This window comes from Hemitrygon akajei, chromosome 11, assembly GCF_048418815.1.
Source record: "Hemitrygon akajei chromosome 11, sHemAka1.3, whole genome shotgun sequence".
NCBI lineage: Eukaryota > Metazoa > Chordata > Chondrichthyes > Myliobatiformes > Dasyatidae > Hemitrygon > Hemitrygon akajei.
In genome coordinates this window covers 173,782,177-173,799,797 of record NC_133134.1, presented here as the reverse complement: position 1 = coordinate 173,799,797, position 17,621 = coordinate 173,782,177, and the positions used below count along the sequence as shown (strand labels likewise).

At 45.5% G+C, this 17,621-nt stretch overlaps 1 protein-coding gene across 6 annotated transcripts in view; it reads right to left on the bottom strand.

Annotated features, from left to right (window-relative positions):
* LOC140736305 (uncharacterized) overlaps positions 1-17,329 on the bottom strand; it is a 37,838-nt gene extending 20,509 nt beyond the window's left edge. The window contains exons 1-4 of one of the 6 annotated variants that reach the window (XR_012100919.1): positions 16,658-17,329; positions 16,084-16,575; positions 10,391-10,903; positions 4,165-4,709 (exon numbers count right to left, since the gene is read on the bottom strand). Coding sequence is in view for 4 of the 6 variants with exons in the window: in XM_073062293.1 (XP_072918394.1) it covers positions 4,464-4,709; positions 16,084-16,575; positions 16,658-16,921 (1,002 nt within the window). In the remaining 2 variants the exon portion in view is untranslated. Of the gene's footprint in view, positions 1-579; positions 1,341-4,164; positions 4,710-10,390; positions 10,904-10,942; positions 11,117-16,083; positions 16,576-16,657 lie in introns of those variants that run through there. The other 5 variants (XR_012100920.1, XM_073062294.1, XM_073062293.1 and 2 more) reach the window with 5 other exon arrangements.
* Positions 17,330-17,621: the final 292 nt, after the last annotated feature.

Here is a 17,621-nt window from a genome sequence, read left to right as displayed (position 1 = left end):
GATAACCTTCACTGTCCAGTATACTGCAAAGTGCAGTGAGATCTGTGAAATGTTTCCAGGCTGGATGCAGACAGGATGTTTCCCACTGATGGGATGACGGTTGGGAGGGAATGATGGGGATGCAAAGTCAAACTTGGGGTTCGCTCATAGAACTAGAAGTAAAGTGAGATCTCTTCACCCAGACATGGGCAACTACCTAATGAGCTGTGAAACAGCTGGCAGGATTGTTCAAAAATAATCTCCACTCTGAGGGAATAAAGGGATATGGGAATAGTACAGCAACATGGTCCTGAGGTCAATGAGCAACTGGGACCTCAATGAATACTAATGCAGGTTTGAAGATCTACTCCTGCTCCTCTTCCTTGTCTTATGTTCTAATGTTAACATATTTGGGAGCCATCCCACCCACTCCTCTCCCAGAGCAAGAGCACAGAAATGCCCCTGCTCCCTCCCCATTCCATCCACTCCCTCCCCTCTCCCCGGCCCATCCACTCCCTCCCCTCTCCTTGGCCCATCCACTCCCTCCCCTCTCCCCAGCCCGTCCACTCCCTCCCCAGCCCACCAGCTGTATCTCCAAAACAGAATCAGAATCAGTTTTATTATCAATTTCTTGTATCATATGAAATTTGTTGTTATCCAGCAGCATTACAGTACAGTACAGAAGCATAGTCCACCAACTCCCTCTCCAGCCCACTGCTCTCTCTCCACACCACTCAATTTCTTCCTACACTGACTATTCCCTTCCTAGACAAAGAGCAGAGTTGGCCCACCAATTTGTTTGCACAGAACAGATGACAGAGCCAATGCTCACTGCAGATCAACATGACACCTGTGGTAACAGACATAGCTGAAATTCACGTGCTAGGAGATCAGTGGTAGGTGTTGAAGCTGTGGGAGTTCACCCGTTGTCTCTCTAGTTAGTTGAAGTGTATTTTCATATTTGGCTGTCAGGAACAGTAACCATAAATGTACCAGATTGTTAGACAAACCCGGCTCGTTCACTAACATCCTCTACGGAAGGTAGTTGTCCTTGTCTCATCCATATTCTTTGTGCCTCTGGATCCTCAACAGTATAGTTAACTTATTGTTCTTTGAGGTGGCTGAACATGCTCCTCAGTTCAAGGATCATTAGAGGTTGGCAGTAAATGGGCCAGATAACCTAATTCTGTCTGTTCCAATATCTTCTGGTCTAAATGCTGAGCTCCATCAGTCACCAGAATCGTAAAACCTCCCTCATGGCCTTGTGTTTTCCCAGATACTGTGCCTGTAACCCATGGTGTTTTGGTTGGTACGTTGGTTCACATCATGCCACTATACTGCTGCCGACTGCTTGTCATCTTCTGTGACAGATGATAAAAACACAAACAAAAAAACTGAATGTTGGAAGAACTTAGCAGGTCACATGTCTGTGAAGCAAAAGATCTAAGTCAATGCTTCATGTCAAGACCCTACATCAGGATGCGAACCTGGCTGTCTGTAAGTTTTCTATTAATACTTGTTAGTTTCATTTGTTGTCCACTCTTCAGTATGCTGATGAAAGATTGAGAAAGATTCTGAAGCAGAGCTTAATGTCTCCTTTCTCATGCTCGTCCATTAGGGTTGGTCAGGACTGGAGTGGAATTAAGTGATTAGTAAGGGCATCAAATGTTACAGAGACAAGGCAGGTTGAGAGGGATAATAAATCAGCAATGGTAAAATGGTGGAGCAGACTTGATGGGCTAAATGGCCTAATTCTGCTCTTACAGACTTATGGTCTAAGTTCGCAGTCTTGTGAAGTATATTAATGGGTCCCATTTGTGTCTATTGAGAAGGAAGGGGGAAGTGTTGATCTAGGTGGTAATTAGCATTCCGGGGGGGGGGGGGTCATTCTATACTGTTTCCTCATATTTCCCGTCTGTTGTACCTAGAACTCAGTAAAGGGTCTGATTACTTCCATGAGTGATGGGAGGAGTTACTGAAAGCCACAAATTTGGCCTTTGTCAGAGCAGAAACACAGAAAGGATACCTTATAGGTCATGAAAGGAGATATCCTGAGAACAAAGATTCATCAAAAGATAGAACCCAGGTCAATCTATACAAATACCATTGCCTGAAAAAAAATAAAAGTCACTACTGTTTGCAAGGTCACATGCATGAGAGGTCCAACATCTGAAGCTTTTGACTCCATGCAAAGTATTAGAGAAATGTGCTTTGTCTCTTTCTGTGCCATTGGATTCTTCACTAATGACATTTCTGTGCTGAGTGGAAGCAGTGATCTGCTTTGTTGTGTCTATTGATCATTCACAGTTCACATTCCATGGGGTGTCTGTAGATGCCTGCACAATGCACTCAGGCAGCCTGGATTGTTTTATTCTAAGCCCTTGTCCTGTTTGACAGCTCCAGCTGTTTCTCTATCTTTAGACCCATTATTATTAGGTTGCTCTTGTGTTTGAAGGAATTTTAAAATGCTCAATGACTTTGGCGCCTTTCAGGGTTAGTTACATATCTGGTCTGCTCAACATTTGACATTTCAGAGAGGTTTTCACATATTAATAGGCAAATAAACCGATTCATCTTTTTGTATTTTAAATGGAGAGACCAGGTGGAATGATTTGAGATCATAAGCCATGGTTGATGTGTGAATTAAGTAAGTTCATGATTCCTAATGCTGCTGGCATTTTTTTGTATAATAAGATCGATATCAGTTATCCCAGTACCAGATCTAGAGGCCCATGTTACACTCAGAACCTCACTTCCAAATCTAGAATTCCAGTCTCAAAATATCAAGTATTGAAGCATAGTTCTGGTATCCCAAACACATAGGCTAACCATAAAACCTGAGCCCAGAATTCCAAATCCAGAACCCCAGTCTCTGAATTATTGAGTCATGCATCTCAATCCCAGGATCTCAAAACTGTCATTGTTGTCCCATTCCTAGAATTGAGAGGCATTGCAGAACTCAGACCCAGCAGTTTCAGTGTTAGTTTTCAAACCGGTAAGCTGCAGAATGACAAAAAGGATAACGCAGGAGATTGGCATTAGTTGAAGAGAATTTTTATAGAGTTGGCTCAGGCTCAGTGGATTGTGTCCGCTTGTTGTGTCACAATCCCATTTTAGTTTCATCGGGATTTCCCCACTTTCTTGTTATTTGACTTCAAATGTAAAAACAAAAAAATGCTGCAGACACCCATACCAACCAAATGCCTGTCAAAGGCAATCCCATTTTCCTGTATTTGGCCCATATCCTGCTGTTCCTTTCCCATGCATGTAGCTGTCCAAATGTGTTTTTTTTTATTGGTGAGATTGTACCCACCACTGGCAGCTGGTACAATGTACCCATCAAGCTCTGTGAACAGCTTACCCCTCAGATGGTGGATGTCTGGAATGCACTCCCTGGGGTGGTGATGGAGGCAAATAGAGGTTTTCAAGAGGCTCTTAATTGGCACATGAACATGTAGGAATGGAAAGGTATGAGCAGAAGGGATTAGATTAGTTGAGTATTTAGTTCAGCAACAACATCGTGGGCTGAAGGGCCTGTTCCTGTGCTGTACTATTCTGTGTTCTAGATCTCCTTTAAATCTTTTGCCTCTCACCTTTAACCTACGCCCTTTGTCAGACCATAAGATGTAGGAGCAGATTTAGAATTAAAAGGAGGGATTATTATTATTATTAGTGTAAATGGGTGGTTGATGTTCAGTGCAGACACATTAAGCTAAAGGACCTATTTCCCTGCTGCATCTGTCACTTTGTGTGAGAGTGAAATTGTGTTAGTGTCTATAAGCCTGGCAACAAAATGAGGAGGGTTGGGCATAGGGTCAGCAACCCTATCCTATAAAAACAAAAACCCAGATCTACAGAAGCTCCAAAGACCTCAGGCCTGGGAGTAGGATACACCAAGACCTGGAGACAATTTGAAAGACTAACCCAGGACAGAAAGCTCTGGTGAGCTGCTGTCGGCTTGTGCCCCAGTAGGAGTGATGGGCTTAAGCTGAAGTATAAGTGTATATGTGTGTGAAATGGAGTTTAAGTGTACGACATAAGTAAAGGTGATTGTGAGTAAAGCCAGCACAATGAGGTCAGATTGGTTTGGGTTTTCTGTCCTGTTCAGTATCATTCCTTGACCCCTGACCTTGATCACCAATAGTGAAAGATGTAAAGATTAGCACTAATGTTCCAATATGCCTCTTCACTATTGGTGCATTTCACAAAGCTTTATTGTTTTTGGGAGCCTTACATTTAATGTTAGTCTTGACATTAAAATAATTCTTATACTTCTGCAGATATACCACACTCCTTGCAAGCTCTTAGTTTCATTCTGTCATTACTGCCTTCACTGGCTGCTAACAGTTCTGTCATGGATGGCTTTTATATTACACATTACAGGTTTTGTACTTATTTGTAACTATTCTATGTGAGGTGAGACTGAGGTGACGTGATAATGCACAGGGATGGCAAGGTGCTGTGCCTGAGTCTCAGATGGATGGTTAGTCTTTGTACACTGCAGTTGTTGCCTGAGCCCCACTGTTTTGCAGGAGCAGGTATCTTGGCCACTGTGGTAAGGAGTAGATTATGGGTGCAGAGCCTCCGTTAGTCCTGAAGGTTGAAGTGTGGCAGTCTCCCTGTTTTAAACTCATCAGGCTGCTGGTGTCATCAGAACACAGTGAGCATCTTGTTCTCCCAGGTACCGGCTGTGACTTACACCGTTTACAACTCAAGTGCTGACAGGTGTCCTGCAAAAGAAAGCAGAGCGCTAATGGTGGCTGCACACACATTCTGTGCCAGTGGCGATTCATAAAGCAGATGCCACTTTACCCACTTTCACAGTTTGTTGACTGTCAAAACTAGGGAAAATGAGACACTGGATCTGCTATATGCAAATATTAAGGACGTAGATAGTGCCATAGCCCTTCTCCACCCCTCTTGACAGATCAGACCATAACCTCTTGTACAAACCTCTGGACCAGCGGCAACCTGTGATCAAGAAGTCTGTTAGGAAATGGTCACAGGAGGCCAATGAGGCCCTGCAGGGCTGCTTTGAAGAGACTGACGGACTGCTTCACAGGGTACACCAGCTTCTGTATGGATAATACTGTTCCCACTAGGACTGTACACTGTTTCCCAAACAATAAACCTTGGGTCACTAAAGACATCAAAGCCATACTGAACGGGAAGAAGAGGGCATTCAGAGATGGAGAAAGGGAAGAGATGAGGCTGGCTCAGAGGGAACTGAGGGAGAAGATTGCCCAGGGCGAGGACTGCTACAGGAGGAAGCTGTTGAAGAAACTACAGCAGAACAACACAAAGGATGGATGGAGTGGTATGAAAACAATCACAGGTGTGGTAAACTATATATACCTGTCTGGACACACCCCTCTGCTGACTGCTCCTGTGACTCCTCCCACAGACCCCTGTATAAAGGCGATTGGGGCACTGCTCCTCCCTCAGTCTTTGAGATATCATGCTCCCTTTTTGCTGTTAATAAAAGCCTATCGTTCACTTCCAGTCTCCTAGAGTTATTGATGGTGCATCAACAGGGTACAAAACGACCAGAGACCAGGTGATTGAAGGGGACCGGGACAGAGCCAACTAGTTAAATGTGTTTTTCAACAGGTTTGATGAGGAGGCTTCTTGTTTACCCCTCTACAACCCATCCACCCCCCAGCTCCACCCCTCTCACCACTCGCCCTCTGTGGTGAACTACATATACCTGTCTGGACTGCTCCTGTGGCTCCTCCCACAGACCCCTGTATAAAGGCGATTGAGGCCTGTGCCCGGCCTCATTCTCCAGGATGTGGTGTTGTTCATTCTTCCAGTCAATAAAAGCTGATATCTCGCTTCTTACGTCTCAGAGTGAGTTATTGATGGTGCATCACCCTCCATCTCTCTCGAAGGACACCGGAGAGCCAATGACCACAGACACGTGGACTGTCACTGCTGAGCAGGTAAGGAGAGAGCTCGGCAGACTTCACCCAGGCAAGGCTGTGGGACCGGACGGCATCAGCACCAAGGGTTCTCCAGGTGTGTGCTACTGAGCTGGATGCTATCTTTAATCTGAGCCTGAGTCTATGATGTGGAAAACATTCAGCCTCATTCCAGTACCCAAGAAGACCTGTCCCACCATGCCCAGAGATTACAGAACAGTGGCACTGACCTCACATTTTATGGGTCCTGACATACCTCCGGACCATCGTAAATCCATCACAGGACCCCTTGCAGTTTGCTTACCAACCACGTATTAGAGTCAAGGACGCCATTATCTTCCTGCTTCAACGGGCTTACACCCACCTGGATGAGCCAGGCAGCACTGTGAGAGTTGTGTTCTTTGATTTCTCTGGTGCTTTTAACACCATACAACCTGCTTTACCAGGGAGTAAGCTCACAGAGCTGCAGGTGGATGCTCCACTAGTGTCCTAGATGACAGACTACCCGTCCAGATGGCCACAGTATGTGAGATTGCAGGGCTGTGAATCAGATACTGTGGTTAGCAGCACGGGACACCTCAGAGGACTGTGCTTTCCCCCTTCCTGTTCACCATCTGCACCTCGGACTTCAGGTACAACTCAGAGTTCTGCCACCTGCAGAAGTTATCAGATGATTCAGCAATTGTAGGCTGTATCAGCCGGGGTCAAGAGGCTGAGTACAGAAGAGTGGTGGACAACTTTGTCGAGTAGTGTAGGTTGAATCACCTGCAGCTCAACGTTACTAAGACAAAGGAGTTGGTTCACTCCAGGAAAGTGAAAACACCCTGCATCCCCATCTCCATCAAGGGAACGGATGTGGATGTCGTCTGGGACTCCATATATCTGGGAACTCACCTGGGCAATAAACTGGACTGGACTAAAGATACAGGGGCTCTGTACAAGGAAGAACAGAGCCGACTGTACTTCCTGAGGAGGCTCTGGTCATTCAACGTCTGCAGTTCTCTGCTGCAGATGTTCGACGACTCAGTGGTGGCTGGCATTCGATTCTGTGCCATAGCCTGCTGGGGCAGCAGGGTGAGAACAGCTGATGTCTAGAAGATGGATAAGCTTGTCAGGAAGGCTGGTTCTGTTCTGGGGGTGGAGCTGAATTCCCTGATGGTTGTGCCTGAGAGGAGGATGCTGCAGAAGCTACAGAGCGTTATGGAAAATCCCTTTCACACTCTCCATGACATATTGGACAAACAGAGGAGCATCTTTAATAACAGACTGATTCCACCGAGGTGCACCACTGAACGCCACGGGAGATCCTTTCTCCCTGTGCCTATAAGACTCTACAATTTCCCCTCCTCAAGTATATGGTTTCATTGCACATCTGTATTTTGCACCATAACTTTTTCATGCACATTTTGTACTTTAAAGTATATATTTCTGACTGAGCAACCTTGCAGCAATAATTTCCTTAAGGATAAGTAAAGTTTAATTTTATCTTAACTTATAAATAATACAATTGGTTGAAGCATTGAAGGAGGAGATCAGATAACCATGCCCGTTCATTGCTCAGTCAAAGAACACGCATATTGAGGGGGCTGGGGGGGAGTGGCTAGAGTCTGTATTATCAGAGATTGCTGGTTATTGTGTGAAATGCCTGTCAGATCTTTGAAAAGATTTTGTTAGACTGCTTGCTCGACAATGGACTACTGTTAACCCAAATGGCCCACCTTATCCTCAACTCAGTCAAAAGAATTTCTCCCATTAAATAGCAATGCTAGAGTGAAAGATGCAACTCCCCTATCTGTCAAGCCTGGTGATGTATTAAATATATTTAAGACACACTTTGACAGATTTTTGCATAACAGGGAATTAGGGTGGTGGGGAAAAGGCCGATAGATGGAACAGAATCCACAAATAGATCAGTCATGATCTTATTGAACGGTGGAGTAGGATTGATGGCCTACTCCTCTCTTGTGTTGTGGTGCACACAGGCATGGGCAATTTATGATCTGAAGAGATGCAAATGGAATTGAATGTTCTGCAGTTAGCAGCAAGTATCTCCATATATAACCGTATGACCAAAATGTATTAACTTTGTAATTTTGCATGCTGCTGACTCTGCACACACTGTATGTGACTATTATCTAATGTTATGATACTGAAGGAAGCCATTCAGTTCATCAAGTCTGTGCTTGCTTCCAGCCAGGCAATCCCATCAGTCCCATTCTCCTCTTACTTCCCTGCAATCCTACAACCTGCTTTCTTGGATGTGTCCATCCATTCCTTTTTAATTCTTTTCCCACTTACCTACTCTAGGGGTAACGTATCCGTTAAGTGAAATATCCAAGTGAGTGTGTTTGGGATGTTGGAAGAAACTGGAGCATCCAGGCATTGTTAGAGAATATGCAAATTCCAGACAGACAGTACTGGAGGCCAGGATCAAACTCAAGTTACCAGTGCTGTAAGTCAGCAACATTATCTCATTTCCTGCTCAGTACAGAAGGAGCAACACATAAGATGCTGGAGGAACTCAGGGGCCAGGCAGCACTTATGGAGGGAAATAGACAGACAGCATTTTGGGTTGGGACAGATGAAGGGTCTTGATCTGAAGAGATGATTGTCCATTTTCCTCCTTAGATAATGCCCAACAAGTTGAGTTTGTCCAGCTTCTCATAAACACAGGGGATTCTGCAGATGTTCAAAATCCAGAGCAACACACACAAAATACACTCCGTGGCCACTTTATTGGGTACTTCCTGTACTGAGTGTATGTTCATGGTCTTCTGCTGCTACAACCCACCCGCTTCAAGGTCTAATATGCTGTGTGTTCAGAGATGCTCTTCTGCACACCACTGCTTACCCTGGGAGAAAGATTCTGACTACCTTTACATTCATATAAATCTCTAAAATGTCACCCATCAGTTTCCTATGCTCTAGTGAGAGGAACTGTCTGTGTGTGTGTGTGAGAGAGAGAGAGAGAGAGAGACATTGACTACAAAGCTGCATGAACTACTCTCGCTCTTTCTCCTCTGTGTGAGACTGCACCTCTCACTCCTGGCTCTCCCTTTATGAGACAGTAGTCTCTCCCATGTGTGCACACCTCGCTCTCTCTACCTTTCTGTGACACTGCACACTTCTCTCCCTTTGTGTGAGTTTTTCCCCACTGTATGCATGAATGCAGCTGCACTTGTTTCTCCACCCCTCCTCTCCTTGAAAAACGCTCTTTTCCCTCACCCTGTGTGTGTGAGAAAGGGTGTGCATTACTCTCACAGTCTTACCCCTCCTATGTGATATTGCTCCTCTCTCTCTCTGTCTCTGTGCAAGGGCCCCAGTCAGTGTGTGACTGCATCTATTACATTCTTGCTCCCTCTGTCTGTGAAGCTGGATGCATCTATGCATGTCTTCCTCCTTCTCTGTCCTTTACTGTGTAGTGCAGATCCAGGCTTCTGCATATGTAGCACTGAACAAATCTCTCTCTTACCCCTCTGACTGTATATGTATGTGACTGAGAGAAAGACATTGCAGTTTCCTCTGTCCAGCTACAGGTATTTCACTCAAGTCACACCAGCAGTCCCAGGCTTCCTATAACAAAAACAACCCTGCCCACCTCTCACTTGACTCTCTGTCTCCTACTGCTCCCAGTTATTTGATCTGGTTTGTCAATTTACCCTGGATCCCATGTATTATAATGTTTTGGATTGGTCTCCAATGTGGATCCTTATTGATATCCAAGTATACTACATCATCAATACATTTAGCTATCTCTTTGAAAATTCATTTAATTTGGTCAGACGCATCTTCCCCTAACTTAAATTAACCCCCGCCTTTCCAAGTGTAAATTAACCTAGACCCTCAGATGTTTTTGATATACTGTATTGTTGACTCACTGGCGGGCAATTACCTGGTTTATTCCTGTCACCCAACTACAATTGCTCCTCTCCAGTCATCTGGTATCTCGCATGTGACCAGTGAAGACTTAATCTCTGGCAAAGACCCAGCAATCTCATCCCTTGACTCCTAGCATCAGTCCATGTAGATTTATCCACCTTTAAGTCTGATAAAACATCTAAAACCCATTCCCTTTTAAAGGCTATATTGTAGAATTTCAGCAACCCTTCCCCAAATTCTACAGTTACAGTCACAGTCTCCCTCCCCCTCTCTCTCCCCCCTCTCCCACTCTCTCTAGAACACAGTTAAGTCCTCAGTTAGGCTCTGCCACTTTGATTCACAATGACCCCTACATACTCAGCCTACATTAGGGTCAATTGACAGCAGACAGCTCGTCCATCCAATGTGGGGAGGAAACCCAGGTAGTCACAGAGAACGTGTAGACTCCACAGAGACAACACCTGAAGACAGGATTGAACCTGGCCCGCTGGAGCTGCGGTGTAGCAAATCAACTTGCCAACTGCTGTGCCATCGCAATGTTTGAGCTCCTGGTTCACTTGATGGGCTGTTCACGATTTTACTTTGTAAAGGTTCCCACATGGCAGACCTACCTGTAGGTAGCAGCTTCCAAACTACTCTGTGTTGAAATCAGCCTTCCCTTAAGTTGTACTGCCCAGAAAGGGACTCTTCTGCTCAGTTCATCCACGGCAGCTCAGGAGGACTTCAGTTATGAGGAGGGCTGGATAAGGTGGGCTTGTTTCCTTGGACTGCAAGTGTGCATGGAGGGGTGGGGGACATGGAGGTAGGACCTGACAGCAGTTTAAACCAATGAGGGTCACAGATGGGGTAGATGGCAAGAAACACTTCCCATAGCAGAACTATCTAAAACCATGTGGCATTGGTTAGGCTGAGGAGTAGGAGGGTTACAGGGGATCTGTGGAAGACCTAACTGGAATCTGGAACACTCTGCCTTAAAGGGTAATTGAGGTAGACACTCTCACAACATGAGCATCTGATTTGCCGAGGCTGAGAAGGATACTGTCCCAAACAAGAGGAAGTCTGCAGAAGCTGAAAATCCCAGCAACACACAAAATACTGGAGGAACTCAGCAGGCCAGGCAGCATCTATGGAAAAGAGCACAGTTGATGTTTTGGGCTGAGACTCTTCAGCAGGACTGGAGAAAAAAAGATGTAGGGTTAAAAAGTGGGATGAGGGGAGGGAGAAACACTCGGTGACAGGTGAAACCAGGGGGAGGGGATGACGTAAACAGCTGGGAAGTCGATTGGTGAAAGAGACACGGCTGACAAAGGGGAATCGAATCAGAGAGAACAGAAGACCTTGGAAGAAAGAAAAGGGGGGTACAGTACCAGAGGCAGGTGGAGGGCAGGCAAGGAGATAAGGTGAGAGAGAGAAGAGTAAAAATCTTTACGTTACGTCTCCATCTAAGTGTGCAATGTACAATTTATGGTCATTTATAATAAATAGTATGTACAACAGACAGTCAGTATAACATAGATATACAATTGTATCAGCATAATGGATGCATTGGTCATGATCTTTCAGATATCACTTGATTCTGGCATGGTCCCAGAGGACTGCAAGATTGCAAATATCACTCCACTCTTTAAGAAGAGAGGAAGGCAAATGAAAGGAAGTTATAGGCCAGTTAGCCTAACCTCAGTGGTTGGAAAAGTGTTGGGTTTATTATTAAGAACGAGGATTCAAGGTACATGGAGACTAATGATAAAATTAGTCAAAGTCAGCGTGGTTTCTGTGAAGGGAAATCTCGCCTAACAAATCTGTTAGAGTTCTTCGAAGAAATAACAAGCAGGCTTGTCAAAGAAGAGGCAGTGGATGTCACTTGATTTTTTCAGGAGGCATTTGATAAGGTGCCACACATGAGGCTGCTTATAACCATATAACAATCACAGCACGGAAACAGGCCATTCCGGCCCTCCTAGTCCGTGCCAAACTCTTAATCTCACCTAGTCCCACCTACCCGCACTCAGCCCATAACCCTCCACTCCTTTCCTGTCCATATACCTATCCAATTTTACCTTAAATGACACAACTGAACTGGCCTCTACTACTACTACAGGAAGCTCATTCCACACAGCTATCACTCTCTGAGTAAAGAAATACCCCCTCGTGTTTCCCTTAAACTTTTGCCCCCTAACTCTCAAATCATGTCCTCTCGTTTGAATCTCCCCTACTCTCAATGGAAACAGCCTATTCACGTCAACTCTATCTATCCCTCTCAACATTTTAAATACCTCGATCAAATCCCCCCTCAACCTTCTACGCTCCAATGAATAGAGACCTAACTTGTTCAACCTTTCTCTGTAACTTAAGTGCTGAAACCCAGGTAACATCCTAGTAAATCGTCTCTGCACTCTCTCTAATTTATTGATATCTTTCCTATAATTCGGTGACCAGAACTGTACACAATATTCCAAATTTGGCCTTACCAATGCCTTGTACAATTTTAACATTACATCCCAACTTCTGTACTCAATGCTCTGATTTATAAAGGCCAGCGTTCCAAACGCCTTCTTCACCACCCTATCTACATGAGACTCCACCTTCAGGGAACTATGCACTGTTATTCCTAGATCTCTCTGTTCCACTGCATTCCTCAATGCCCTACCATTTACCCTGTATGTTCTATTTGGATTATTCCTGCCAAAATGTAGAACCTCACACTTCTCAGCATTAAACTCCATCTGCCAACGTTCAGCCCATTCTTCTAACCGGCATAAATCTCCCTGCAAGCTTTGAAAACCCACCTCATTATCCACAACACCTCCTACCTTAGTATCATCAGCATACTTACTAATCCAATTTACCACCCCATCATCCAGATCATTTATGTATATTACAAACAACATTGGGCCCAAAACAGATCCCTGAGGCACCCCGCTAGTCACCGGCCTCCATCCCGATAAACAATTATCCACCACTACTCTCTGGCATCTCCCATCTAGCCACTGTTGAATCCATTTTATTACTCCAGCATTAATACCTAACGACTGAACCTTCTTAACTAACCTTCCATGTGGAACTTTGTCAAAGGCCTTGCTGAAGTCCATATAGACTACATCCACTGCCTTACCCTCGTCAACATAGTCCATATAGACTACATCCACTGCCTTACCCTCGTCAACAAGATGAAATCCTATGGTGCTACAGGAAAGATACTGGCATGGATAGTGGAATGGCTGACAGGCAGGAGACAGTGAGTGAGAATAAAGGGGGACCTTTTCAGGATGGCTGCTGGTGTCTAGTGGTGTTCCTCGGGTCAGTATTGGGACCACTACTTTTCACATTGTTTATCAATGACTTGGATAATGGAATTGATGGTTTTGTGGCAAGTTTGCAGATGAAACAAAGATAAGTGAAGATGTAGGCAGTGCTGAGGAAGCACTGCGATTGCAGCAGGACTTAAAGAAATCGGAAGATTGGGCAAAAAAGCGGCAGATGGAATAAACTGTTGGGAAATGTATGGTGATACATTTTGGTAAAAGGAGCAATAGTGTGGACTATTATCTAAATGGGGAGAAGGGTCAAACATCAGAGGTGCGGAGGGACTTAGGAGTCCTTGTACACGACTCCCAGAAAATTAATACACAGGTTGAGTCTGTGGTAAAGAAGGGAAATGCAATGTTGGCTTTTATTTCAAGGGGAATAGCATGTAAAAGCAAGAAGATAATGCTGAAGCTTTATAAGACACTAGTCAGGCCACACGGAGTATTGTCAACAGTTTTGGGCCCCATATCTCAGAAAGGATGTGTTGTCATTGGAGAGAGTCCAGAGGAGGTTCACAAGGAATGAAGGGGTTAACATATAGCCATATAACAATTACAGCACAGAAACAGGCCATCTCGGCCATTCTGGTCTGTGCCGAACGCTTACTCTCACCTAGTCCCACCGAACTGCATTCAGCCCATAACCCTCCATTCCTTTCCTGTCCATATACCTATCCAATTTTACTTTAAATGACAATATCGAACCTGCCGCTACCACTTCTACTGGAAGCTCACAGCTACCTCTCTGAGTAAAGAAGTTCCCCCTCGTGTTACCCCTAAACTTTTGTCCCCCAACTCTCAACTCATGTCCTCTTGTTTGAACCTCCCCTGCTCTCAATGGGAAAAACCTATCCACATCAACTCTATCTATCCCCCTCATAATTTTAAATACCTCTGTCAAGACCCCCCTCAACCTACTACGCTCCAAAGAATAAAGACCTAACTTGTTCAACCTTTCTCTATAACTTAGGTGCTGAAACCCAGGTAACATCCTAGTAAATCTCTTCTGTACTCTCTCTATTTTGATGACATCTTTCCTATGATTCAGTGACCAGAACTGTACACAATACTCCAAATTTGGCCTCACCAATACCTTGTACAACATGAGGAGTGTTTGGCGGGAGTGTTTGAAAGACCCGAAACACCCAATGATTCCAGGAACATCACTGATGATGTGTCCAGAAGCATCAGTAGATGTATGCACACAGCCACAGCTTTGGGCCTGTGCTCACTGGAATTTATAAGGATATGGGGGGGTGGGGGAATTTCATTGAAATCTACTGAATGGTGAAAGGACCAGATAGGGTGGATGTGGAGAGGATGTTTTCTCTGATGGGGGTATCCAGAATCTGGAAGGCACAGTCTCAAAATTGAGGGATGACCCTTTAGAACAAATAAGGAGGAATTTTTTTAGTCAGAGAGTAGTAGATCTGTAGATTGTCCAAATATACAACATCCATTGCATTCCCTTTATCTACTTGACGTGTAATCTCCTCAAAGAATTCCAACAGGTTCGTCAGGCAGGATTTTTCCTTAAGGAAACCATGCTGAATTTGTCCTATCTTGTTCTGTGTTACCAAGTACTCCATAACCTCATCCTTAACAAATGACTCAAACATCTTCCCAACCACTGAGGTCAGACTAACTGGTCTATAATTTCCTTCCTGCTGCCTTCCCCTTCCTTAGAGTGGAGTAATATTTCCAATTTTCCAGTCCTCTGGAACCATGCTGGAGTCAAATGATTTTTGAAAGATCATTACTAATGCCTCCACAATCTGTACTGCTATCTCTTTCAGAACCCTAGGTTGCAATTCATCTAGTCTAGGTGACTTATGTACCCTAGAGTCTTTCAGCTTTTTGAACACTTTCTCCCTTGTTATAGTAACTGCATTCACTTCTCTTCTCTCACACCCTTTAATATCTGTCAACTGCCAGTGTCTTCCACAGTAAAGACTGATGCAAAATATTCATTTAGTTCATCTGCCATCTCCTTGTCCCCTGTCATTTTCTAGCAGTCTTACATCCACTCTTATCTCTCTTTTATTTTTTACATATTTGAAAAAGATTTTACTATCCCCTTTGATATTGTTTGCTATAGCTTTCATATTTCATCTTTTCCCTTCTAATGATTCTGTAAGTTGCTCTCTGTAGGTTTTTAAAAGTGGAGTATGTATCTGGAGTATATCAGTTATAAACACAAAACAGATTTCACATTCATTCAGTTATTAACGCACGCGTGCACACACACGTACACACACATACGCACACCTACAAACGTACACACACCCCTACACACATGCATACACCTACATACCTACACACACATACCTAAACACACACGTACGTATATACACATACACCTACACACACACACACACACACACTCACTCTCTCTCACTCACTCACACTTACGCACTGAATTGTGAAATAATGGGGTAATGTTCTCCTGCCCAGCATCTGCCTAACAGCCGCGGGCGGGAGTGTGTTATTCGGTCCCTTGAGCCGGTTCCACCGCTCAGGACGGTCACGGATGATTCTGTGCTTCAAACCCACAGCCTCTCGTTCCCTTGGAAAGCACATATTCTCAGCCTTCTCAGACTGACACCCCACGGGACTCTGAGTTTTAAATTAAACCCTCATTTACAGAATCGGGGGCTAACAGGCCAGTCGAGTCCATGCTGCCTCCAATAGAGCGACCTGCTCAGTCCCTCGCCCCTACACTGCGACCATGCCGACCTATTCCCCGCCGTCTGCCCGGAGAGTTTAACCCTGAAAGGGAAAACAGCCCCGGAAACGTTCCTTGAGGCAGCGAGATCCTGCTTTAGAGAATTTATTTGGTGATTCGCGTACCGAAATGAGTTAAGTCGCTGAGAATTCCCCTGTTGTACCCCCCGAACCAGCCGCTTCACTCTCTGGCTGATCGACCCCGCCGCTATTGTTATCAAGGCCTCTCTCCCCTCCATTCCAGCTTTATTCAGCATCACCCGCGGACCTCTTACCTTGTGGTGGCCCTTTTTACCGCACAGATTACCGTCGTTATCCGAGACGCCGCACGAACTCGGGCGTTGTTTGTAAAACAGACTCGAAGTCCCAGTGTCATCCACTTCGTAAATGTAGATATCGTCCGTTTTCCTAGTGCATCGCTCTGCCCTGAGCCGGGGTTCGGCTCCACTCTGTGGGTACGCCCCTCCTACCAGCCGGCTCCGCCACCACGTATCCTCCCTAAGAAACGGGCCGAGGCCGATTGGATCTGCACCCTCGCACCCTTGCTTGTGGAACCCTGGAATGACAGGTTTATTCCTCGACTGTCTCTTTCCGGGACAGGGAAATTCTCTCAGCTTGTCCCGAGTGGCGGAGTTTAGCCAGGAGGAGTTATCTCTGGGGAACTGCACGCTTGTCCCGCCACTCTTGCGCACCCTTCCACCTTCCGACTTCCAGGCTCCCGTGGCGACGCCCCCGCAGCTATGATCGCTGTCAATCCTCAATGGCCTCTGCAATTGACACTCCTTTCTTTAAGTTCCAGACGCGATACCCAAATAGAAGTTTAATGCAGCTTTCAGGGGTTACACTTACCTGACAGTGTGGCCGTCGTTCTTTCCTTGCACTGTGTCTCCCGGCAAGCCTGCAGAAATCATCAGCAAAGGTTCTCGAGGTCAACGCCGATGGGTTGTAGGACAAACAAGTGATTCCCATTTCATCCATCTCGCGGAGATAGAGATCATCCCCGTGGCTGCTGCGCTTGGACTCTCGCCCGCCCTGTTCCCCACTCTTATCGCTGTCAGTTCCCATACCGAACAAACTGCAGCCACCCTTCATCCCGAGCGGAGACTTGGTCATTTCGCGCGAGTGCTGGGTAACCGCCAGGGTCGTTACTTTGGGGCAGGTGGGAAACTCCGGGTCATGTTGTGGGGAACACGGTCGTTCCACAGTTTCATAGTGGCGGGGTCCACTGCAGCCTTCACACCTACACAAAGGGCCCGTCTCCCCGTCGTCAGTATCGCACCCGCTGGTCTTTTGCAAGCAGTATTCATTTTGTGTCTGTCTTTCTGTTCCGCACTTCCCTGACACTGATGTTTGAGCGCAGGCCAGTAATGTATCTGGGAAAATGGCAGACTGTAGAAGAATGCCGCATGTACAGGAACTGTAGCAGTTTGAAGGGTGGATGCACACCCAGTCATGATCATCCTGTGGACAGGGTCTCTGCTGTGGTGGTCCTGGCCTGGCTGAGGGCTCCGCAGACTTTGGACTTTCTATTTCTTCCCCGGAGCTGTGTGAATCACTGGAACAGAGCAGCGCTCCGTCACGTGATGGCGTGGATTTACTGATATAAACAAATGGCTCAGAGTCTTGGTGAAAGACGGGTGATGAGGAGACACGGACATTATCTGAAATACACCATCAAAGCCAATTGGAAAAGATTGTTACAGTGGGAGCACCTTACCAATGTATCAAAACCTTTGTGCGAATCACCTGCTGAATTCATGGGCCCATTTCTGAGAGCCATATAGGGACATCACATTGACCCCCAATAGACCAG